At 38.7% G+C, this 24,967-nt stretch overlaps 1 protein-coding gene across 1 annotated transcript in view; it reads left to right on the plus strand.

Annotated features, from left to right (window-relative positions):
• LOC133992184 (protocadherin-15-like) overlaps positions 1-24,967 on the plus strand; it is a 149,116-nt gene that overhangs the window by 49,481 nt on the left and 74,668 nt on the right. Inside the window, exons 11-17 of the mRNA XM_062430890.1 lie at positions 2,340-2,546; positions 5,024-5,158; positions 8,164-8,313; positions 11,003-11,196; positions 12,172-12,304; positions 16,573-16,652; positions 23,011-23,104. Coding sequence (XP_062286874.1) covers positions 2,340-2,546; positions 5,024-5,158; positions 8,164-8,313; positions 11,003-11,196; positions 12,172-12,304; positions 16,573-16,652; positions 23,011-23,104 — 993 coding nt within the window. The remainder of the gene's footprint in view (positions 1-2,339; positions 2,547-5,023; positions 5,159-8,163; positions 8,314-11,002; positions 11,197-12,171; positions 12,305-16,572; positions 16,653-23,010; positions 23,105-24,967) is intronic.

Below are 24,967 nucleotides of genomic sequence, written 5' to 3' on the forward strand. Positions count from 1 at the left end.
TAATGCATTCAGTAACCTACACTTCTTCCCCGGAGTTGTCTGTGCTTTCTCGTCTCACAGGTAATCTGGGCCTGTAGACGTCCGGATGACAGATTCCAGTCCCGGACCTTCTAGCTTCAATGTTTATTTTCAATGTGCTACTCTCTCTCTCTCCTATTCTTCCTCTCTCTCCCCTCTACCCCAACCGGTCGAGGCAGATGGCCGCCCACTTTGAGCCTGGTTCTGCCTGAGGTTTCTTCCTGTTAAAAGGGAGTTTTTTCTTGCCATTGTCGCTAAATGCTTGCTCATGTGGGAATGTTGGGTCTCTTTATAAATTAAAACTTGAAGAGTTCGGTTTAGAACCTGCTCTATGTGTAAAGTGCCTTGAGATAACTTTGTTGTGATTTGGCGCTATACAAATAAAGATTGATTGATTGATTGATTGATTGATCTCCCTGTGTCATAGAGAGGGGGAGGAACCATTGCTCTAGGACTAAGAGGAGCAAGGAAAGTGAGAATTAGACTTTTGTATCTTGGGAGTGTTCAGCTTTGTGTGGTTAACAGCTAATTCTTGAGAGGATCATCACACACTAATAGTGAAATGAGCTGCAGCAACTTGGGCGTATTTTAGAAAACACATCTGTTGTTGTTCATCATAAGTCATCACTGATCCTGATGGAGCCTTATCTATGACGATGACTGGGATGAAATGAAGATGAGTGACAATGGAAGATGGAGAAGTAGAGAAATAGGGTAGTCATATAGAAAATAGAAAGGAAAGAGATTCAGTGTGACACGATAAGGATGATGGAGTCAGGGTGGGAGAATCAAGAGTGAGTGATAAACACTGACTTTCAGTAGCAATGAATCTCCAGGCCTGTTTGTTGTAGCATTGGAGCGCAGGTCATTTAGCACTGCCTCCCAGAAATAGGGACATCGCTAAAGAGCAAAATCACTAGGGAACCCTGTAATCCTACACCCCGTCTTTCCTCCCTCAGATAAAAGTGTGTGTGTGTGTGTGTGTGTGTGTGTGTGTGTGTGTGTGTGTGTGTGTGTGTGTGTGTGTGTGTGTGTGTGTGTGTGTGTGTGTGTGTGTGTGTGTGTGTGTGTGTGTGTGTGTGTGTGTGTGTGTGTGTGTGTGTGTGTGTGTGTGTGCCGAGGCAAAAAGAGAACATCCAGGCATACGCACTTTGTCTGTCACTTTCCCCTCAGGTGTTTGTGTGTGTAGATTGGATCTTTGGGTCAGCGAAATGTGGGTGTTCTTTATTATCAGTCAGATAAGGGAAAAAGGTAGAATACATTGAGGAAGGATAGTCTGGTATAACATTGTCATGGCAAAAAGAAAAAAAAAAACAGGTGTGAATCTCAGCTGGAATGGAACTCAACTGGATGTGCAGCAAAGGGAAGGAATCATATGGTATACACTCAAACAACAATTACAGTTTTTTGGCCCCTGCAGTTTAGCATTTAGCAATAGAAATATATTCTTGTGTTACAATCAACACTCTGCAACACAAGTTCAGTGAAATCGAGCTAATGTGAAGAATTAGTTCCAGGTAATGGCTTAAACTGATGTTGCCTCACTCCCCCTCTCCATCTGTATTTTCAAAGCTGTAATGTTTCTGAAGCATCCCAGTGTGGGAGGCAATAGCGACATGTGTGCTTAGCAGGGGAAACTCTGCAGTGACAGCCTGACTGGACCACATTCACAGTGTGGTAATATCACATGTAATGCTGCTTGAGCTTCTTTTAGGTTTATGTTTTGTGAAGAGATGAGACAACACACATTTTGATATGTGATAATGTGTTGTGTTACTTACAATGGAAAATAAATGGCAAGGAATGTTTATAATTAGCTATAGATTAACAAAATCAGAAACAAGTGCTGGTACACTTGATAACACTGTTGTTTGGAATTTTGACGTTGAACTGGCTAGTATATCTATGGGAACGTCTTTCTTTCATTGGTCACTCATTTGAAGCAGTAGCTATTTACTGTCTCTCCCCCACAAACTATTGTATTCACGTTAAGTGCGTTGGTAATTACCAAGGCCTAATCCTAAATGGACTCCTGATTAAATTTAGTCAGTATAGCTTTTTTGTAATTGAAATGACATTCAGAGAAATTATGGCTCTTTGTCCCTGTGTCTGCACAAGAGGTGAGTCCACATACCTTAACTCTCCATGTTATTCTCGCCATCGTGATTCGTTATAAGTACTGCACCTCTTAATAAGTTTCCAGCAGAGCAGTTTTCCAGTTTATTTCAAAAAGTAAGACTTTTTAAAGGCTTGTTGATATCTAACATGCTGACTATGGACTTTATCTCTTGTTGTTGTTTTTATTTTTTATTTTTTTATAGGCTGAACAAGACAACGGTCATCCCCTACCATCTTATGCTGACCTCATTATTGAAATACTGGATGAGAACAACCAGGCACCCTATTTCCAGTTTGCTACCTATCAGGGCTACGTGAGTGAGTCCTCCCCTGTGGGAACGACTATCTCAGCCAGTGCCAACCTCACTGCCCCCCTGGGAATCATCGCTCTGGATAATGACATTGAGGAGGTAGAAAGAGCACTTTTATCAGCCTATTCTCACTGTTACCTACACTTCGCACATGTCCACCCTTATACATATGTGCATACAGACACAAAGCACTTGTAGCGCATTGATTAACATTGAGTAAAGGTTTGCATTTGTTTGTGTGTTAATGTTGTGTACTCACAGAAAATATCATGTTCATGAGTTATCTTCCTGCTGTATTTTTTTCCTTGGTGTAGCTGGCTCCTGATAGTACACCTGTAGGTAAAGAGGATTGTTTGTGTGTGTCACTGCATCTAAGAGTGTAACATAGGGATGCCCCATGTTTTGCTACTAATGTTTGATATTTGTCCTTAAATACAGTGTGTGTATGTGTCTATAGATCTCTTTTTTTTTTGCATTTATACCTTTATTAGGTAGCAAAGTGGCATACAGGAAACAAGGGGATAGAGATGGGCATGACATGCAATGGTCCCTGTCTGAGATCAAAACAGGGACATTTCAGTTATGTGGCATCCACTAGCAGGGGACTCCAAAGGCCTTGATTATTGAGTTTAATCCAATATTTATGTTTTCCTGCATAATACAGCTGCACAGTGCACACTTAATGGCCTAAAGTAGGACTACATTAATAACAGGAAAACAAATTTAATCTAGGGATTTTACTACTTGATATTTTCACATTAATTCTGTATCACAGTTCTAATTGCTTTCTTATAGTATTTTCTGTAGCGCCCAGGAGTGTTTTGTATATCTTTGAAGAGAGAAGTGCCACTGTGAAACCTTTGTTGCACTAGCTTTAGATAGGGATTTAAACAACTTCTCTCCATCTCAATTTAGAACAAAATACTGAAGGTTAAAATGTGACTTTCAACCAAAAACTAAGCTTTGTGTCCTCTTACCTGAAAAATTCATGTAATTTTAATATTTTTTTAAAAGAGCCTCAACAAATGCCCTTGCTCACTTTGTACTCATTATGGTACAGTGTCAATGTGGTTATCACAAATTGAAATGGATGTCATAATGTATTTCAATGTTTTGTATAAAATGAAATGGAGCTGCTTTGACACCCACCTCACCTGGGATACAGTAGGTCATAAAGCTGATGCCGATCCATAGCAAAATGCCTTGATCAACTTGATTTCTACACTGGAAACTGGCTCGGGACATCCCTACTGTTAAAGCATGAATCACTTTGAAAAATAAAATCAAAATGAAACCACTCTTCATTGCTGGAGACATCCACGACATACAATTATTACAAACTTTTTGATTCTGTTTTGGAGAAAAAACACAATAAATGAGCTCTCTCACAACAATATCACAACAATAGACTTTTTTTTTGTTACTTCAAAATGTCATAAACCATGAATTAAATACTAAGCAAGCAGGTCTCCAGTAATGACGAGTGTGTGCATAGAATAATCTCACTGATGCTGTGACTTTTGTATTCTAATGAGAGTGTGTGTTTGGAGTGTTTTGCTGTGCTGTGCTCTCCTTTATATGCAGGTGGATGTTTCTGATCTGGTCTCTGAATTTGCTTAAGTCAGAACTTTTAATTATTCAATTATTCTATTTGAATACAAACTTTAATTAATATGTTTTTAATATTTTCAACTGATTCTTGTGTGTGTAGTTGGATGAAAGTGTTTTTGGACATTTATTTGACACAATTAACAAACTTTGATATTATGTGGGTGCATGTTTGTGTGTGTTCGCCCACCAAAGCAGCTTTGCGTACCCAATTGCATACCCTAAACACTGATTGGGTTACATCTAAATCAGCGAAAACACACATAGTCCAAGCAAAAGACCACCAACTTTCAGTTCATTTTTCAGAATATCCCTTTACTCAGTCTTGGGAGAAGATTAACAAATCAAAGTGAAGTGGAAACAGATAACAAAATCAATAAGCTACCCAGTCCTAATGTTTACCAAACTCTCTTAAGAGGACTCATTGATGGATGTGAATCGAAGTGGACTGCAGACAGCAAAGAATTGGAATAGAGTTCAGGTTTATTTGTTAACACGGTCTCACAATGATGTGAGTCTCACAGTGATTATACCTGTGTGGTTAATGTCTCTATTTTGTAGTGTTTTCAAGCTCATTTAGCAACTGGAGACCTCCAACAAAAGCTGTAAAATCCATATTCTTTAACAACTGCTTAATTCAGTCAATATTTTTCCCAAAATAAGAGCAGGGGTGATAATGATTATATGTTGTTTTTAACGAAAGTCATTTCCTCTCATCTTTCTTTTCGTTGATACAATCAAGTTTAAAAAACATTGGTTTCTGGTTCCATCCTCAGCTCCTTCTCCAGTGTTTTCTGAAGACCGATGAGAGACCTGCCAGCAGATTACTTTTTCAACTCTTTGGCAGATCAAAATGTAGTATTTGATAGGTTTTCTCAGCCCCACAGCTGCGGCCTTTGAAAACAATGATAAAAACACTCATGTCACCATGGTAACATGTGTCTTTTCATATATCTTTCTGTTGGAAGACGAAAGACCCTATGGTGAAGATTACCCTGGGTGACTACACCACAATCTTCGCCCTGACCCCAACCGGGATAATCCGCTACCTGAGGCTCCTCAAACCTGTGGACCGGGAGAAGCAGATGGCCTATACTTTCACGGTAGGCCTCAGACCGCTATAGCTATCTGCAAGACAGCTCTATAGCCCTGTGACCTACATCTCCTATTCTGTGTATATTAATAGAAGTCACAGGTTAGCTCTATACCAAGAAGCTCTTGCAGATACAAAGCTGACCTGACACTTCTAGAGCAATATGACCTTTACAAGTGGACAAATAGCAGTGAAATGTCTGTTCACTTGAATTTCCAAATTTCCTTCCAAAGGCACATCAGACCTTTAATTGTTTTGTATGTTCAGTTGACACAAATACAAGACTTTCATCTCCTGTTAATCTCAATATCATATAGCGCAATAAACTTCAACTTAAGAAAACAGGTAAACTGACATTATGAAACTGAAAACTGGGGTACTCAAATATAAGACTTGGAGGTCCTTTAAGCGATGACCATGTGGAGATACTGGTATAAATATTCATTAATGAGTCTGCTGTAATATGGGTTCTTCACTGCCTACATTGTTGAAAATATATGTTGTTGAAATAATTCTGCTGGAAGTTATTACCTCCAAGTTTTTGGGAGTTTTGTTCATAACAGGCATGTTTGGTCTTCATACTTCCCTTTGGCAAAATGGATATGAATTCCTCAGTACAGTCATTTTTAACTGCATGTTTTTCACTGTCAACCTTTCTTTTTTTATAGGCTAGTTTTAAACAAGTCATTTTACTTCATCAACTGGAACTCCAACATCTGTAAACCTTGCTAATTGTGATGACTAGTGGGCAGCTGAATGATGAGAGCTGAAGTAATGTAACAACAATATGTCACTCAAATGTCAAGCTGTGGTTAAAAATTGTTCCTGATGAATTCAATTGTTATTTGGTCTGAATCTGGACCAGAGTCTCAGCTAGATTGGCTCTTTCAGAAGGTAACACAATCTGCCTACCAGCACCTCTAAAGCTCACTAAATAACACAATATGGTAGATCTCTTTTTTATGTGCACAAAAGCTAAAGTAAAAACAACAAGCTGTGGGTTTAACTGGCTACTAACCTCAGCTTCACAAACAGACATATCAATATTCTAATGGAATTGTCACCAAGAAAACAATTAAGCATTTTTCCCAAATTGTCCAACTACGGTATTCCAAATATTTTTTGTTGGAACGCTCTAAACATGTGAGATGGCACAGTTTCACTGAACTTCACAGATGCCTTCATGCTCCATCAGGAGTCTGAAGTGGGTTACTCATAATTGTAATGGTGATTCATTCATCTTTCTATATTTGATAGTTTTCAACTTATTTAAGTTTCTGTTTTACCACTGTGACATGGAAGTGAACTGCCTGCTTTAGAGTTCTAAAGGAACTTGTTCTATGGTGGCCAGTGATATGACAGCATCTTGGGAAATGCAGTAGCTCCTTCCAACTGGGGTAATTCATTTGGATTATAGAGGATCAGCAAACAAACAATGAGCCACCAGTGAGCTCTGTTGGAACAGATCCCTAGAGATGATGATGATTCACTGTAGTTTGTGTTCGGTTGGATTGGTAGAGCTGCTTTGGACATCAGCTTCAGTGATTTATGAAGGTATGAACTGTTTGTTGAGTGAGTACAGAATTGATCTCTTTTTGCTGTGTCTGCACAAGTTTATTCATTTATTTGTTTGAAACTTCCACTCATGCAGGTCATGTCCAGTATAGTTTTTTTCTGCAGTTTGGGTAATGAGGAGCTGAAATGCTGTTGCTTACACTAACCCTAACCCTGCAATTATGTCTAAATGTGACATACAACTAGTTGAGTACCTGTGCACATGAGTCCAATAAATGAGTCAACTCAAAATCGAAAATGAGCCGAGTTGATTTGAAGGCCTCGGCATGGCATCTTGGACTAATAACATTAATCAGCTATATTACATTGCACAAGGCTATCTGAGTTATTGTTAAAAGCTTGTTAACATAATGTTTACTTGATAACTTCATAGACACTTTGAAGATTGTGTTTTTGCTTTTATGGAGATGATGTTTAATAGATTTTTATTGAGAGAAATTATGTCTTTGCATGAATGCTAGCATCAAATCCATTTTCATAATTACTCTGCATTTCCTGGACTGGAATGAGAGTTAACAGACAGATGCAATTTAGATAAATATCAGACTTAAAGACGATTTTTTTATTTTGTTTCAGTTCTTACTGTATGTTTGTTTGTGTACAAGAGGCGGGATGTTGTATACAGCACATTAAAAGTGTGTGTTTTTGCAAAGACATGTTAGTACTTGTATGTGTGTATAAGCATGGATTCTGTATGCATACACTTGTGATGACTCAGTAAATCCAAATCTGTTTTCTCCCCCTGGGTTCCCAAATTGTCTGGCATATCTCTCCTGGGGCTGACTGGAGAACAGAAACACTGTTTGATGGGAGAGAAAAGAGCTGCTGCCATGCTATTGTGTGTTTGTGTCCAATACCTTCACTTTGAAAGTTTAGTTGCTGCTAGAGTTACCCTCCTGATGTACAGCATAACCAGCAATTCATGTCATTTCCATGTCAGTACTGAGTGCAAATTTAGTGGGAAAAGCAATTTCCCCCACAGAAACATGTATTTCGTACTTCTGCCACCGTTGTTGTTTAGATCTCCTTTCTCTTGCACTTAATTTGTTGTTCTGCTCAGTCCATATTCTTTCTCTCTTGCCAAGTACTGGAGATCAGAGCTGCCAGAGACAAATAAACATGCAGTTTGCTCAGTTTGCAGACTGTCCTTTAGGCAAGCGTGATACAAGCTCTCTCTTTTCCTCACTTTTCTAATGTTAAAGGAAAGAAAAATGAGAATACTGTATGAAAAGGCAGAATGTAAGTGACTCTATTGTGGGCTTTCTGAGGTAAAAAGGTAGTAGACAGAAGTTGACTTTCACACATTCTCTAATCAAAGCAAAACAATTCTCAAAGCAAGAGCTTAAATGAAACATCAGTTCTCTGTGATTTATCCCAACAAAAAGACTGTTATCTTGTCCTCAGTTTCCAAAGCTACAATTCTCTTTCTTGTGTTTGCAGATGGTGGCTTCAGATGGCGTCCAGCAGAGTAGCCCAGTAACTGTCAACATTTTGGTCATTGATGCCAATGACAATATGCCCACGTTCACAGAGGTCTCCTACAGTGTTGAAGTCTTCACAGACATGCAGCCAGGGGAGACAGTACTACAGGTAATCAATCCAACAATCTCTCTCATTCTCTTGCCTTTCTTCCTCTCTTTTGGTGTTTTACACTGGCACTCAGATCCACGCCTCCATCTTTGTCCCCATCACACAGAATATCTCTCACACACGTTCTTTCATGCTCACAGCAAATAACCACAACAATTCAGTGCATTGTGTTGATAGGCAAACCCCTGGAACAGTTCCCTTGCTCTCATCTGTAGTCATGACAGACAGGTCAGAGAGAATGTTTCTCTCCATCTTCAGTGCACAGGCCTAGGAAACCTTTTACAGATTAGATCAGCTGCTTTCATGACTGTAGTGAATTAATTTTGGTGGGCATTAAAGATGACCATTTATCGATCTTTACATTTGCATAAAAAGAAGTGTTTAAACACAGGATTTCGTTTTCTTTATCTCATTCTGTTTTAATTAATTTGATGGATTATGGACTTTATTTACTTGTACACTTCCTTAGTACACTGGGTTTAAAGGTCATGGCTTTATTTTTTCTGTCCTGCATGCACATGTACAGCAAATATACTAATGCCAGCAAAAAACACGCATCCATGCACAACTATAGAACGTGTGTGAATACATGCTCAGGCATGTATGTATTCATGCTCAGTCTTCAAAATGTAAATCCATAAACCCATTCTGCTATATCTATTAATGTGGGGAGTTCCATCATTTTGTTGTTTCCCATTTGGTAGTCGCACCATGATCTTTCGTTTTTCAGTTGATCTGTCCTCTCAGCACAGCCTTTCCAAAAAAATGTCAGATGCTGAAAAGGTCAAGTTTAATCTGTCTTAAAAACCAGCCGTTTTGCCCTCCCTGAAATGAGGCCAGGGGTCACAGAGTGTCTGGTATGACCACTTAACTGATTTTTAAAAGCTGTTTATGAAAACCCCAGGACCCCTGAGGATGCTGCTGCTTATTTGATGCTACAGCTTTTACTCTAACGTCAGGAGCATGAAAAAGGAGGTCTGGGTAGCTTGTCTTTGAAGATTCTTATTCATCCAGGTCATGGGTATCCAATGAGGGTTGAATCAAGGGAAACTGGACTTGGTCGTAGCTACATGAAGACATTTTGCCTGTCATCCAGTTTATCCTCTGTGGGGTTCTTATCAAGGTCATTGATACCACTTGGTTCATTAGTGCTCCTGACTGTTGTAACGACAGCTGTTGAGTCGTTGGAGTCACCTGAGGCCAAGTGCAAATGACAATCATTGGAGTTGTCACATGAGGCCAAATGTGAATGGTTGTTAATTCTCCTAGGAAGGAGTGAAAGGACAGCATTATAGGTGGGGAATAAGTGGTGCACACCACTTATCCCCAGTGGAATCAATGAACTTGACACCACCACCACTGAGGTTACATACGTGGGACTCCTCACCTTTCAGTTAGAACTGAAGGAGCCCTTTGAATGAGAGGTGAAAAGTGTTGAAGTAGTTAGATGTCCACTTGCCCTTGACTCAACCCACCCTGGATGTCTGGGTAGCTTGCATTAAAGTATGTAATATATGCTTATTATTTGGCAGCTGTCTTTCCTCAGTTTTGTAATCCATCTCATTTAAAAGGTAGCATGTAATTAATTTCATCTCATCCAAACTTTATTGATCATTAATCTCACCAAGCTGCAATCACTAGGAGTGCTAGGAGTGAGGAAATTACAACATGTAGAAACAGTCTGGCAGATTGCAGTGTCTGCAGCATGTATACTTACAGCTAGATGCCATCTATTTGTCTATACATGTATCCAATAGATGATAATGGGTGACCAAAATAAAGTTTAGGTCTTTTAGGTAGTTAAAAGTAAGTAACAACCCTTTTTGAATTAATCAATGAATTCATTCATTTTATGATTTAAAAACACATATAACACTGCACTACAGTCATTATATACACTAAAAATCACCAAGGATGAACATGCAATGAAGTCCAAAGGCTTATTTCCATCGCAGTTCAAGATAAAAGCAAAACAACAACAAGACAGCAAGTGAAGACAATACACTCAATATATAAATTGGCTGTGCGGTAGATATGTCAACGTGCTCATTTTGTCTTGCTCATAAAAAATTAGAATTTAAATGTAAATTGTTATATACAGTGTGAGCGCAGGCCAGGGGGGGAGTGGGAAGGGGGGAAAATCGTGCTCCGGTGTGGTTCAAGCCAACCAGTCCTAGTGTGAGTGCCCCCTTAGTTGGTGTCTGGCATGGGCTTGCATTTGCTGTCAACCTGCCTGGGTTTGACAACTGGTCCAGCTCTGCTGGGATAAAGTTAGAATTTGCCTCTATTGTCAGTCCTAGATGCAGCAGGCCCAGCTTGCTGTCCACCCGGCCATACAATCCACACACAGCCTGGACTGAAGCTGTCAACAATTTAACCATTTCCCTCATGGCAATCTCATGTGTTGACACTGGAATATTGCTGACTAAACAATGTTGAACATTGTCCATGTAGATAATGTTAATATCTGCTGGTGTATTGCATTAATTCTGATGTTTGAAAGCCTTCCTGGGACCTTTGTATAGATGGACAACCCCGACCAACAATAAGCTCAAAGATACGATTATGCTTGACTGGTTCAGTAGGCATGATGCTGGTGGCAATGCAGAAATCCCCCTAAACAACTACAATATAAAAATATGAAGGTATGATTGTATAATGTGTATCTGTCTCTTTCTCTCCCTCCCAGTTAACTGCAGCTGATGCTGATGAGGGACTGAATGGTCTGGTGACCTATGAGATACTAGCTGGTGCTCAGGGACATTTCGTTATCAGTAATCGCACAGGACGTATCACTGTGGCACCTGGTGTCACTTTAACTGTGGGACGATCTTACGCACTCACTGTCAAGGCCTTTGACAATGCACCAGAGACTCAGAGAAGGTACAGTCACACTTACACTACCTGCCTTTTATGTGGGATTTCTTTGAACATTAACATGTTGCTGCATTGGTAGAATGAAGAGTTTATTATGATATTTAATTAATAATAACAATTCATGTGATGTTGACTTCATTACTTTTTTATACTTATGGTGTTTCACAAGATAGCTTCTGAATGGCATGTAAAATCCTCTGTGGGCTGAATTGTGGAGAAGAAACATTTATGACACGTATTTTTGAGTCAAACAACAGATGGTCTTGTTCAATCTAAGACTGTAGAGACTACAAGATGTTTCATACATTGTGTCCTCCTTCTCTTGTGATTAAAAAGCAAAGAATGGCTTTCATGTGCTGCAAAATCAGATAATTTCAGATCTCAGCTCTGAGCGCAAGGAATTGTTCTCCACAGCCTCTTTGATAGGTGGCCTCTTTGATTTTATCCAATAAAACAAAAACCGACAAAGACTCTATTAAACAGCCCAGGATTAAAATCTAGAAGGTTACAGGTCAACTTGATGACACAGTGTGTAAAGCAAAGTGATAATTATGTTACACAACTGTCTATATTTGTGTGTGTGTGTGTGTATGTTTACAGGCATTCAAAACAAGTTACCTCAATATGACAATATGAATAAATAATTAATGCAGTCAGTTCCATTTTCATGCACGCTAATGTGAAATTATGCATCTGATTTTATACACATTAACAAATCGTGAATAAAGAGCTTAAACTTATAAATGTATAAGAAAACATACATTAGACCATTGTGAACCAGACAACCGAAACTCAACCAAAACCTTTTGAATGTGTTTCCTTTCACTCATCATAACTCCACACAAGGGAATGTGGGAATATATTGTTTATTACGAACCTTTTTCACTATCCTGTAGGCAAGGCACATCAGTATGGCTGAACAGGTTGTCAAAGAGAGAGTGATGTAGTCAGTGGGCTGATGTGTGCTTTTCCTTCTGCCAGGAGCTCCATCACTACTGTCTATATTGAAGTTTTGCCGCCCAACAATCAGAGCCCCCCACGTTTCCCTCTCTTCACCTACAGCCTGGAAGTCAGCGAGGCTATGAGGATAGGAGCTATTCTGCTCAATCTGCAGGTCAGTCAAGAAAATGTGGAATTTAATAAGGCATTCATTATGATGCCACCGTTTTTATCTTGATGAACATTTTAGCACATTTAGGTGTCTTAATTATTAAAGTTTGTATTATTTGCAGATGATATCAATATATGTTGAAAAAAACATGAAACAACTTTTGGGAGTAATTTAAAGAGAAATGAAAACTTGAAATGATTTGACAAGAATAAATTATCATTAAATTTAAAACTCATTGTGTTTTGTAATTGTAAATTCAGTCCTACTATTAAAATCATTATCAGTGATATTAAAAATGTATGTGTATGTATTTTTGAGAACTAATTCTTAGGAGTGATAAACAATCCTAAACTCTGTTGGAAACCACACATGAATCATGTTAAAATGCCCACATTCATTCAGACATTATTATATCTTGAACAAGTACTCACTATTTCTACTGTATCGTTCTCTTATATTTCCATACATTACTTACAGTGTGGAATAAATACAAATAAAACAAACAAAATTCCAATTTTCATACTAAGGAGGACAACTACAATATTTGGCTGAAATGTATGGTACTTTTATTAAAATAATGCACCACTCAAACTGATCAGTGTTGAAATTTTATTATCAATGCATGTTTGCTTTGTAGTTGAACAAAACAAAAAAGTTGTGAAAAAAGCTAAATTTGTGCTTATTCTACAAAGATATTCGAAAATAGCCTGGACAAAAGTATTGGTACACTTTAGAAATTGTAAGAAATAATTGATTTTTAGTAACACTAATATCACATGGGTTTTCAATCTTATATTCTGCTGTTTTGTGCCACTGTGTGCACCATATTGAACATGGAAAACAAGGAATACCAAAGTGGTCTGAAGACACTAGAAATAGCCCACTGCAGTCAACGTAAATGTTACAAGACCATCTCCAAAGAGTTTGGTGTTTCTGTGAGCACTGCTGTCAATATTATTAAGAAGTTTAAGACCCAGGGAACTGTAGCCAACATCTCTGGACGTGGTCGCAAGAGGAAAATTGGCCGGAGATTGAACAGAAGGATTGCTTGAATGGTTAAGAAAGAAGCAAGGAAAACTTTAATACAAATCCAAGCTGATCGTCAAGTTCAAGTACAATAGTTTCAAGTGGCATCATCCATTGCTGTCTGACTGAAAATGGGCTCCACGGTAGAAGATCCAGGAAGACCCCACTTCTAAGAGGGGGACCCAAAAAAAAAAAGACTGAACTTTGCCAAAATCCTTGTCCTTCTGGGACAATGTGCTCTGAACAGATGAAACAAAATTAGAACTTCATCACACCAACCCTATATTTACAGCAAAAAAAGTTAAGGCTTCAAAGAAAAGAACACCATACTGACCTTGAAACATGGATGAGGCTTACCCTGGATTTCCACCGGGTCCGTCAGCGGCACCTTACAGCTGCGCCACAGTTTAGCTCCGTCCTCTGCCCAGCGTCAACTCACACCGGGAGCATTACAGCAGCGGAGCGGTGCCTTGCGAGCCAGCAGTATTCCCGCGAGATCACGCGATAATCGCGAGACCGCGAGATCCCGCGAACTGGGTGTATAAAGTCAACAACAAGAAACAACAGGTTACTTTGCTTCTCGGACGTGAAACGAGACCCTGTGATCGATTGACAGCTGACCTGGGGCCACCGGTTATGACGTAATGTGGATGTGAGGTTGTGATCTGCACATTGTGTTTTATTTTGAAAGGGGACGAAAGTTTTATTATGCCGATTCTGTGTCTGACTTCCTGTCTGGTGCAATCTGCTCTGTTGAGCTTGTCGCGAGTTAGAAACGTGTCCGTGAAAAATAGAAATGCTGCGGATTGATAGCGCTGCGGCGCGGAGAGCCGCTGCTGGGACGTTGCTGAGACGTTGCTGACATGCTCCCTGTGGAAATACTCTCATTGATTATAGTGTTACCTATCAGCTCCGGTGACCGCGGCGCAGCTGTAACGTGCCGCTGACGGACCCAGTGGAAATTGGGCTTTAGTGATGTTTTGGGTTGCTGTGCTGCCTCAGGCACTGAGTGCCTCGAATCTGTTCAGGACACAATGAAACCAGAAGACTATCCAGGCATTTTGGAGTAAAACATACAGTAAAACAAACAGCCCAGTGTCTTAGTCATAGGTCATGGGTCTTCCAGCAGGATAATAATCCTAAACATAAATCAAAAAGCACTGAAGAGTGGATGAGAAGAAAACATTGGGCCATTTTGAAGTGGACTGCTGTGAGTCCTGATCTGAATCTCATCAAACATCTGTGGAAAGAGCTTAAACTTTTTGGCCATACCATTTTTATTTGTTTTATCATGTTAAATAATATGTTGTATTAAGTTGTAAATCAAAAGCAAAATTTCAGTTACATTCAATGTGAAATATTCAATGAGTAATAGTCAATGTGAATTGAAGAATGATAGATACCATACACTTCTGCCTTTCTTTTCTAAAATCTTAGAGAAGATTGTTTATTCTCTGCTCATGGACTTTTTAAATGAACAAAATATTCTTGAGATTTTCCAATCCGGTTTTAAAACATTGCACAGAATCAGCACTTTTAAGAGTTTTTAATGATATCTTTTTAGCTACTGACTCTGGTCACTGTGCTGTCCTCGTGCTTTTAGATTTGACTGCAGCATTTGATACAGTGGACCATGAAATCCTGATTGCTTGTTTGGAGCAGTGGGTGGGCATCAGTGACACAGCTCTTGAATGGTTCAGGTCCTACCTGTCACATCGGACTTTCTGTGTCAGCCTTGATGACTCCGTGTCCTCCACTGCTCCTCTCTCATGTGGGGTCCCACAGGGCTCTGTGCTTGGCCCTCTTTTATTTTCTCTCTATCTACTCCCACTCGGTTCCATTCTCAGGAATCATGGCATTTCTTTTCACTGCTATGCGGATGACAGCCAGATCTATGTCCCCCTCAAAAAGTCTGATTCCTACTCTGTTAACCCACTGCTAAAGTGTTTACACGACCTTAAAGCTTGGATGTCTTTAAATTTTCTGAATTTTAATTAAAAAAGACAGAAGGCATGGTCTTTGGTGGCACTTCTGTGACCCCCCCTAGTTGATCTGGTATTGCAAGCCAATTGTGAACAATCTGGGGGTAAAAGTGGACGCAGACCTTAAATTTGACAGCCAGATTAAAGCTGTGGTGAAGTCCAGCTTTTTCCAGTTAAGGCAGCTGGCAAAAATTAAACCAGTCCTTCAGAGACAGTAATCCACGCCTTTGTGACCACTCTGCTGGATTACTGTAATGCACTTTATATGGGGGTTAGTGGGTCCTCCATTGCTCGTCTTCAACTGGTACAAAATGCTGCTGCACATCTTTTAACTGGCACAAGCAATGATGTATGAGCACATTTCACCTATTTTAGCTTCACTCCACTGGCTGTCTTTTTATTTGCTTTTAAAGCCTTGAATGGCCTTGCCCCACCTTACCTCTCTGAGCTGCTGCACCCCTACACTCCCAGCCGATCTCTCAGGTCAGCTGACCAGCTGCTCCTGAAGCTCAGAGGGGAATCGAGCGTTTGTCGTTGCAGCTCCAAAACTTTGGAATGAATTGCCACTGCACATTAGACAGGCCTCCTCACTGTCTCATTTTAAAACCCTTCTTAAAACCCACCTCTTTTCTTTGGCTTTTGACACCATGTAGATTGTTGATTTTATGTGTATACATGCATATGTTTATCTTGTGCGGGCAGTGCATTTTATTTATTTTCTTTTATTTTCTTTTATTTCTTTATTATTTGTTATTGCTTGTATCTTTCTATTGTGTACTTTGTGTCTTTTTATTTGTTTTATCTTGTTGTGCAGCACTTTGGAAACCTTGTGTTTGTTAAAATCGTGCTATATAAATAAAGTGGATTGGATTGGATTTAACTTAAACTGACAGGAGGGTGCCATATTAAAAAAAAAGAAGTTATTTTTTAAAAAGGTACAAGGGTATTTTCAGTCATGGCTGTATAACAGTTGTACACCAAACTGATTATTATGAACCAACCAATGCACTATTTATTAACTTCCATGCTTTTAAAGTCAGTGATCTGGTTGACTTTAAAACTGTACAAATGGTGTAGAAAGTTAAAAAAATAACGTGGACAAATATAAATAGATTTGTAAATGTTAAAGGGTTTAATTTATTGGATAACTGTCACAAAAAAATTATAGTACACTTTGTGAGCTTAAAATTAAAAAAAAAAAATCCAAATAATAAACTTTAATAAAACCATATGACCTTCAAGCCCATGCTTATTTGCCCTCAGGCCACAGACAGAGAAAACGACCCAATCACATACAGCATCATGAGTGGGGATTCCCAGAAGGTCTTCAACCTCTCTGAAACGTAAGTCCAGATATTTATTAAGTACAGACAGACCCCAGAAGGCTCCTACCACAACTTATTTGAAATGAAAGAATGGCTGCATAGATAGATGGATGGATGGATGAAAAGATGGACAGGCTATTAAATCATTAGTCAGCAGCATTTTGCTCACCAGAGTTTCCATTGGTTTCCTACAGCTTTTCTGATTTCCTCTTATATTGGCTCTTGATGTGAATGTGTTTGTCGTCGGTATGTGGTATCTCCCACCTCTCATCCACTTCATGCTGGACAGGATGAAAGGGTATGGAAAATGGGTGGATGCTCACAAAATTCATTTTGTTAGATTGCAGCAACTAAACAGCCCTTGGCAGATTATTATATTTCTGCAAGGGCACTCTTCAAACACAGATATCATTTTAGAGGTTATTGTGGTTTTTGGGTTGTGTAGTGGCTGGATTATCACAAAGCTCCATTGATGGTATGATCTAAGAGTAACAAATACAACTTGGCTGTAAGATCTTCGAGTTGGTGACTTATCATGACTTCCCAAGTGCTACATTTGGACAAATGATAATAATATGTTGAGGCATTGTTTTTTTCCTTCGCCATGTTAATCATGGTAGAGGCCCTTCAAAACAAAAACAGGCAAGATATTAATATCAACATTAGCCTCCGTCTGATGATACAGACTGCCAGAGCAAGTGATGATGGTGGGAAGGGAAGGAGAGGGTTGATAGTAAATGCTGACTTGTCAATTATTGATTCTGGCTGGTTTATCAGACAATATTTGACTTTGTTTTAGGAACACTGGTACTATTGAAACCATCAAGAATCCCAGTGGACCAAAAACACACTATTTACTTATTTATACTCACTGGCTGCCTTGGGTGGTTATTTATATCTGTGTTCTTTTCAAGTCAGTTTTATTTGTAAAGCCCAAAATCACAAATCACAAATTTGCTTCAAAGGGCTTTACAATTTCTGCAAAAATTTACATCCATCAATTCAAATAACCCCCCAAAAACCTTTCAATGGAAATGGAAGAGGAAGCCTCAGGAAAAGCCATAGAGGAGGAATTCCTCTTTCATGATTGACAGAAATGTAAAAGATGCTGGATGTACGCATTAGACAGACCCGATGACCCGAAAATAACACTATGGAGAAAAAAAATGACTAACTAAGATGCTTCAAACTCTATTTTTAATGCTTTATTAACTGTTACTGTGTAGATAAATACATCATATTGTTTTCCCACTGGTTGCAATTTCCAAGATCTAATATATATTACCTTATTGTATGATGAGGGGAAAAGGGTAATTTGCTTTCATATACTGTTAATATATCGCTGTAGCCTGCTATATAAACAGCTACCAGAAATTGACAAGTAAAGCTGACATGTATCCCAGCATAACTATGTAGAAAGAAGAGAGGGCAGGGCATGAAGCCCAAAATATTTCTTGGGAGGAAAAGGAACTCACATCACCATGTCGGCTTACTCTATCACTCAAAATCAACATCAGCATTTGAAAAAAAAACAACTTCACTTAACCACCAGTAGGCAGCAAGGAAAGGACATCAAATATTAAAGTGGTCAGTGCTTTTTACCATCGCTTAAATAAGGTATAAATATGGAGGGAAGAGACGTGGGGAGAATGAAAATGCAGAACCCTGCCAGACACGTTTCTCTCTAATTGATTAAAGCCTTTTGTCTGCATCCTTAGTCTTCCAGCTATGCAAGGACAAGCTGCATTGACACACTGTATCCTTGCCTTTTGTTTATTCATAAACTGCTCCACTATATTAAACTTGTTTGGTTTATGTAGGGATACTTTACAGTATCATGCTAGTAACAGTATCAGTATTCACACTGATACCACAATAACGGGACAATGCTGCTGCTGTTGCAACTCTGATCTCTTAAACCAAATATGACAGAAATTGTCAATCACATCACAGGCTCTCAGCAACCTAGCAGTATAATAACTTCAAGCAGGTGCTGACATAGCAATGATTAGTGGGTATGCTTGATGAGTGCGCAATATACAGAGACTTTCTTTACAGTCTCTTTTTTCCACCCTTCAGAACACCAATGTGATTCAGTGAAGAGATTTTGCATCGCTGCATATTCAGATTCAGACTACATATGGGACTGGTTCAATCCAGCTATTATGAATAATGAGCTCTCTAGTCTATAACTCCCTCTAAATGGGGCAGGTTCCCCTGAGGGAGGTGGAAATGCTTCAGATTCACTCATCATTATGTTAGCGAGCAGGACACACCACTGAATCAGTTTCTTTGTCAAGCACCAGCTGCTATACAGAGAGCATTCACTAATGACATACTAAGTGGCAGAAGCAGGATCACAGTTTAATACATCATAAGCAAGTTTCAAGTTTTTCTAGTGATGTCTCGGGTCTGTAGGGACTCATGATCTGTTAAGACATCTGACATATTTTTACAGTAACTATGAATTGTATGACCAGTGTTGGTTTGGAACAAAAATACGTATGGACAAAAAATTAAAAGTTCCAAGATATAATAAAGTACAAATATATATATGGCAGGATTTACTGAAGGTCAGTGAACCTTTCTTTTAACTTGAGCCCTCATCATAAATCTTCCAGACCAATATATTGGCTGATACTAGCTTTTCACGGATATATTAGCTTCGGCTGACACTATAAATAAAAATAAATGTCAGTAGAGAAATGCCAAAGATTTGATTTAGGTAATTTAGAAACGGCTCCTCTGCATAGTTAAGTCCACAAGAGAGAGTCAATTTCAACTGTGAAATATCATGCTCAGTGCATATTGTATATATTGATCCAAATTATTTAAAAGAGTAGTTTAGGGGATCCTGATAAACTTGAATAGAGGCCAATATATCTTAAATCTCAAATATAGATACATAAATTCTCAAATACCAAAATCAGTTCTTGATGCTTTTTCTTTTTTTCTTTTTTTGTTATTGATGACACCATCACCTTTTAAGCCAAAATTGTTGTTTTTTTTCTCTTTACCGTAGCATCTCAAAGTCATAAAAACCTAACCTGGTGGCTGTGCCAACTTTGATGCTTCAGCTTTTCCAGTGCCTCATTCTGGCACTATGTTGCAGTTGGCAGCTATTGTTTTCCCTCAAAGTGAAATTGAAACTCAATTGAAAAAGGGTTCAGAAGAGGATACACTTTTTTACTGCATGAAACAAACAAACACTGAGCCGTTGGGCAGAGTCAGTTCTAAATAAATACACTCAAAACTAGTGTTTCATATGATACAGTACAAGTACAAATCCATGTCACAAAGATGTCATGATTAAATGTTCTTTTGTAGAAACAGTAAAGTTCATCTTATCTTTAGTGAGAGTTTTTCTATTTAAGACTCCTTTTTCTTTAAAGCCTGAAGTCAACACGTCTTTGATGTAAGTGTGGTTAAAGTTAAAATTAAGTAAATATGTGTGATTTAAATAAAAGCCAGACATATCCTCAGGTAAAACATCCATGCCAGCTGCAACTAACATTCTGTATATCAAGTCCAATTTACCAAATTGAGACGTGATCGGAGCAAAAAGGAGCTGTTTGTGTGATCAGGATGAATAGTCCATTACCTGCACCTTTGTTACTCTAGACAATGTTGTTAACAAGGTGGTGTCCACCTGACAACATATTTTCACTTGTGGTGGCTTCAGAGAGGAGGCAGGACGCTATGAACCTCTCAAGTGGAGTTCAGCACTGCAGCTGAACTCCCAAGCCTTACCAAGTGGCATTAATCATTCTAATCTTTGTCATAATCATCGTTAAGATAATCATCATTATCACAGTAATTATCACTATATGTCCTAATTATCATATTCCCATCCAATGCTTCCTGTACCTTCAGCTTCATTGAGCACAGAGAGGGCTTTTTTCTACCCTTGTGCTGAAGTATAGTTAAACATGAGAACAGCAGCCAGTGAAGGATGGAGCGTTTCATTTTTATGGTGTTTTTAGAAAGCTGTGTTTGCCTTCTTGAACCAATCATCAGATGCAGTGGAAACAAAGCAATGTGCTCACCATAACTTAAAGCAAGTGATTAAATCAACAGACAATGTTAATCAACATTTTAGTAATTTCCTGTGAGATTTTAAGATGACACCCTAGGGTTTGACAATATGGGCCGGAGAGGTTGTGAAGAAGTAGCGGTCAGGTTCTGCTTGGGCTGTTTGTCCAAGGGAGCTTTAAATTAGAAATGTGAAAGAGCAGGGGGGGGGGCAGCAGGGAATTGCGACGGGCATTAATCTAGCAGTGCGTTCAGATGCATTCATCTTTCCTTCTGTTTGCGGTCCTGGCAGAACCTCTCCTGAGTGCGGCGGTGAAATTGTTTTGTGCATGCTGCGTCTGTGTGTGTCCGCACTTGCACCCACATGTCTTGTGTGCCTGTGTGTGCAAACAAAGATAATTCAACGTTCTGCTTGGGAATACATCCACACTTTGTGTTTGGAATGCCAGAGAGCCAAATTATACCTTGTGAATGAGCGGGAGGGCTGTGGTGTCTGCTGCAGTCATTGGAAGGAAGACATGCATCTTGTTTTTTTTTCTCTTTTAAAAAAGGTTATTCATTTTCAACAGGTTCACAATTTACAAAAACAAAAACACATAAGACACCAATCACAAATACAAGGAATAGATATAACGAATGAATAAAGTGCAGAGTGTTCAGTGATTATTCAGGTCAGCCTGGAAACGCCTCATTGAGGTCCCTTAGATCAAAGTTCCAGCATGTGTTGATTTTTATCCAAAGATCTCCTCCTTCTGAGATCAGCGGGCATGTGTTTAATGACAATGTCACTGTCAATCATAGTCTGTTTGATGACCATGGCATATCTATTTTTCCACAGTTTAACACAAAAGTTACTGATGGTCAGTTGGAACAGTTATTTTTGTTTGGAAGGCATATTTTCTTCCAGCAGACCATTCATGACAGTTATAGTTTAGATTAAATAGTTGTTTTTTTGGTGAGGCACACACACACACGCACACACACACACACACACACACACACACACACACACACACACACACACACACAACTGAACCTAGCAACAGTAACTGGCTAGTTTTATTTTTGTTGTTGTTATTAATTTGTTTTTAGGTTTTTTGTGGTTTATTGTCTAGTTTTCACTTTATGTGTCTGTCTCTGTCCTTTATGTATGCACTCTGCACCAATTACAAAAACTGATCAAAAATCAATCAAAGACTGAGATCTGTAACAGTCAGTCAGGAGTTGGTTTTGTGTTTCATCTTCATTACAATGAATCACAGGACATTCGTTTGTTGTTACATAACAACTCCACAAAATGACAGCTCTATCAGGACATCACAGAACATCTCTAATGCTCCCTGAGAGATGTTTATGTTTCTTAATTTGTTATCACCTCAGAGCCAGTGTTACCAGTTTTTATATTTAATTAACCCACCATATTCAATATCAAAAATCTCCATATATTAGTTTATACTCTGGACCATGTCTGGCTCTCCATCTCCTCTTTCTCCACATGTAGAGATCACCAATCCAGAGACCATTTCTGGAAATGGCGGCAGAAACATTTTTAACAAAACTCTATAGCACCCAACCCAACAGTTTTGGTTGCTTTTATATAATAGCTCTCATGTTGGTAACTTCCCTAGTTGTTGACACAGTATTTATTTTAGTTATCATTTTATTTGCTGGAGGAAGGATGTTTGCCAGAAAAAGGAGTTTGGAAAGGATGAATGTTTTGACTGTATTCATGCTTGATCTGTAATCATTTTTTTCCTCCTAATTCTGCACTTCACATTTAATTTCATACAATTTTTCCTCCCACTTTTTTCACCACAGTCTCTTTTACAGATGGCCAGATGCAGTATTTTACTTTCTTGTTTGATTTGAATATTAATATTTTGCCTGTCACTCTATCTTCCAATCCAAATTCATCCATTTTGGCATGATTTAGTTTTGCTTTCTGTCTGTAGTCCATGTGCTTTGGGAGCAAGAGGTGGGCTAGAAAAAAAGAAAGACAGTGTGGAAGTATTTAAGAGCCAGCCTGCTTTTTGCCCTTATCTCATCTGCTTCTATCAGTGACCATGTTTTATAAATCTGTCAAATCTGGAAGTAAATGAGCTCTGAAATGCAGCCTTCTCCAGCATCATCATCTTTGATGAATTATTGAAAAGTATTGAAGAAACCTCTGTAAATTAATACTCTTTCTTTATATGATACAAAAAAGAACTGCAGGAACATTCATAACAAAGTCCTACATAGTTATTTTATGGTGAGGTGGTTGTGTTAATTCAAATGAGTTGCACTATCTAAATGTTTGTGTGTAAAATAATACAAGTGTCCTCTCTGACTCCTCTCTCTACAGGATTGGCCTTCTTCTTCTGGGAATGCCTCTGGATAGAGAGACCACTGATCAGTACCATCTGATTGTCACAGCCTCCGATGGCAACCCTGGAGGGGTAAGGAGCAAACCTCTTTATTAAACTATTGGCCTGATTCCTCGGGGTCGATGATCCTCATACATTAAGCTCAAATAAGAACTTCTCATACAAGCTCATTAGCTATGAAATTTGGCTCACTGAACCAAAGTGCTTCATCAGCATGGAGAATCTAATGCGTTTGAACTCTGAGTTTAAAAGCTTTGATTTTGTCACAGATTCATAAAATCTATGATTGTACTAGGAGTCAGGAGCATCACTTCTTCATGCCAAATCAATGCAACATCAAAATAATGAGGGCTGTTTGCTCATTAAATCGCATATACTATATAGAGAAACTATGATTTTGTGGTTTTGAGAACCTGCTGAGTTCTGTAGTGGGAGTTCTTCACTGATTTATAAAAGCCACCGATAAGGCGACTGCTCTGAGTACAATTTTGAAAGGGTTAAGAGGTTGTTGTTTTTTCCACAGCACAGATGTGTTCACTGGAATTAGGACACATTAAAACTTTTACTCAATTACCAGGGCTATGATGAAGTACTGGCAAATGCCAAGTTATTGACAAGTTATTGTAACTATTTCCTGCACATAAAGTTTTAAATGCACTAAGTTTGATCACTGGTAGAATTATGTTTTTCCTCCATTATTTACACATGTTGTAAAAATCTGACAAAAGTGTTTTTTCCTGTGAGTAGCTAGCTTGAGCTAGCAAAACAGTTTTACCTTACAGATATCGAACAGTTAAATATCCAAAGGATTGTAACATCTGCTCTAATATAATTACGATAAGATACCAAGTTTGGGCTTTGCTTGAATTTTATCATTTGTTGATAAGCTAAAACATTATTCTGTAATATTTGGGGGATTTGATGCTGTTATTAGATAGTTAGAGTAGAGAGATGTCAGAAAATTAGTGGAAAAAGAGAGGGCAAAAAACATCCTCGAATGAACTGGGACCGAGGATGTAAATACTCATGATTGGCATCTTAACTCTAAACTAACAGTTCTTAAGACTATATGGATGGGAAGCATTCACCGAAATGGTTCAGGAATAAGAGGAAGGGCCAAATTAACACATGGATCTGAACACAATCTTGTAGAAAGAAACACTCATGTTGTATCTTGCTATTGAGTTTCCCTTGTATCTACACACACACAGTAGTTGGGAGAGAAGACTCTTGCTATTTCAAATGGAATGCTATTTTGTAAAAGAGTTCTGCAGTGATTTATTATTGCACTTCCCTAAAGGTAGATGACTCCATTGAGATTGATTTTATTTAAATGGTTAAAACGGAATCAGCAGAGGCAGAGATGACCTGTCTTTTAGTTCCTAATATTTTTCAATTTCCAAAAACACTGAATCCTACATTTCCCATAATGCTACTCATTGCATGTTTTAATTAGACTGTTTAGGAAATGCAAACATATTTTAAACTATAGGCCCCAAGTTGAGATAACCCTGATGACATAATTTTACATCATTATGGTTATTTTCTCAGAATTGACAATCTTCATCTAGAGTATCAGAAAAACAGCATTTCCACTGAGTGTTACTTACCATGACCCCTCAGAAAGCAATGTCATCACAAGCATTTGCAAGATTTGAGTGTATATACTCCCTGAGCTGTCTTTTCAACTTTGCTGAGAAACAACAGACATTGTAACTGAATGTGAATGCTGGCTGCTTCACCTCCCACTGAGAGCTGATAATCGTATAAACCGTCTTAATTTAATTAGACATCACCTCAGTTGGCTCTGCTTTTGCAGCTGTCTGTGTTCCAGGCAGAGGTGAAATGTGGCATCCTTTTTAAGATGCTGCGTTTGATACATAATTAACATTAGCTGATGAGCTGTCAAAGAAGTGATGTTGATTGCCCCCCCTC

The sequence above is a fragment of the Scomber scombrus genome, chromosome 12, assembly GCF_963691925.1.
Source record: "Scomber scombrus chromosome 12, fScoSco1.1, whole genome shotgun sequence".
NCBI classification, from domain to species: Eukaryota; Metazoa; Chordata; class Actinopteri; order Scombriformes; family Scombridae; genus Scomber; species Scomber scombrus.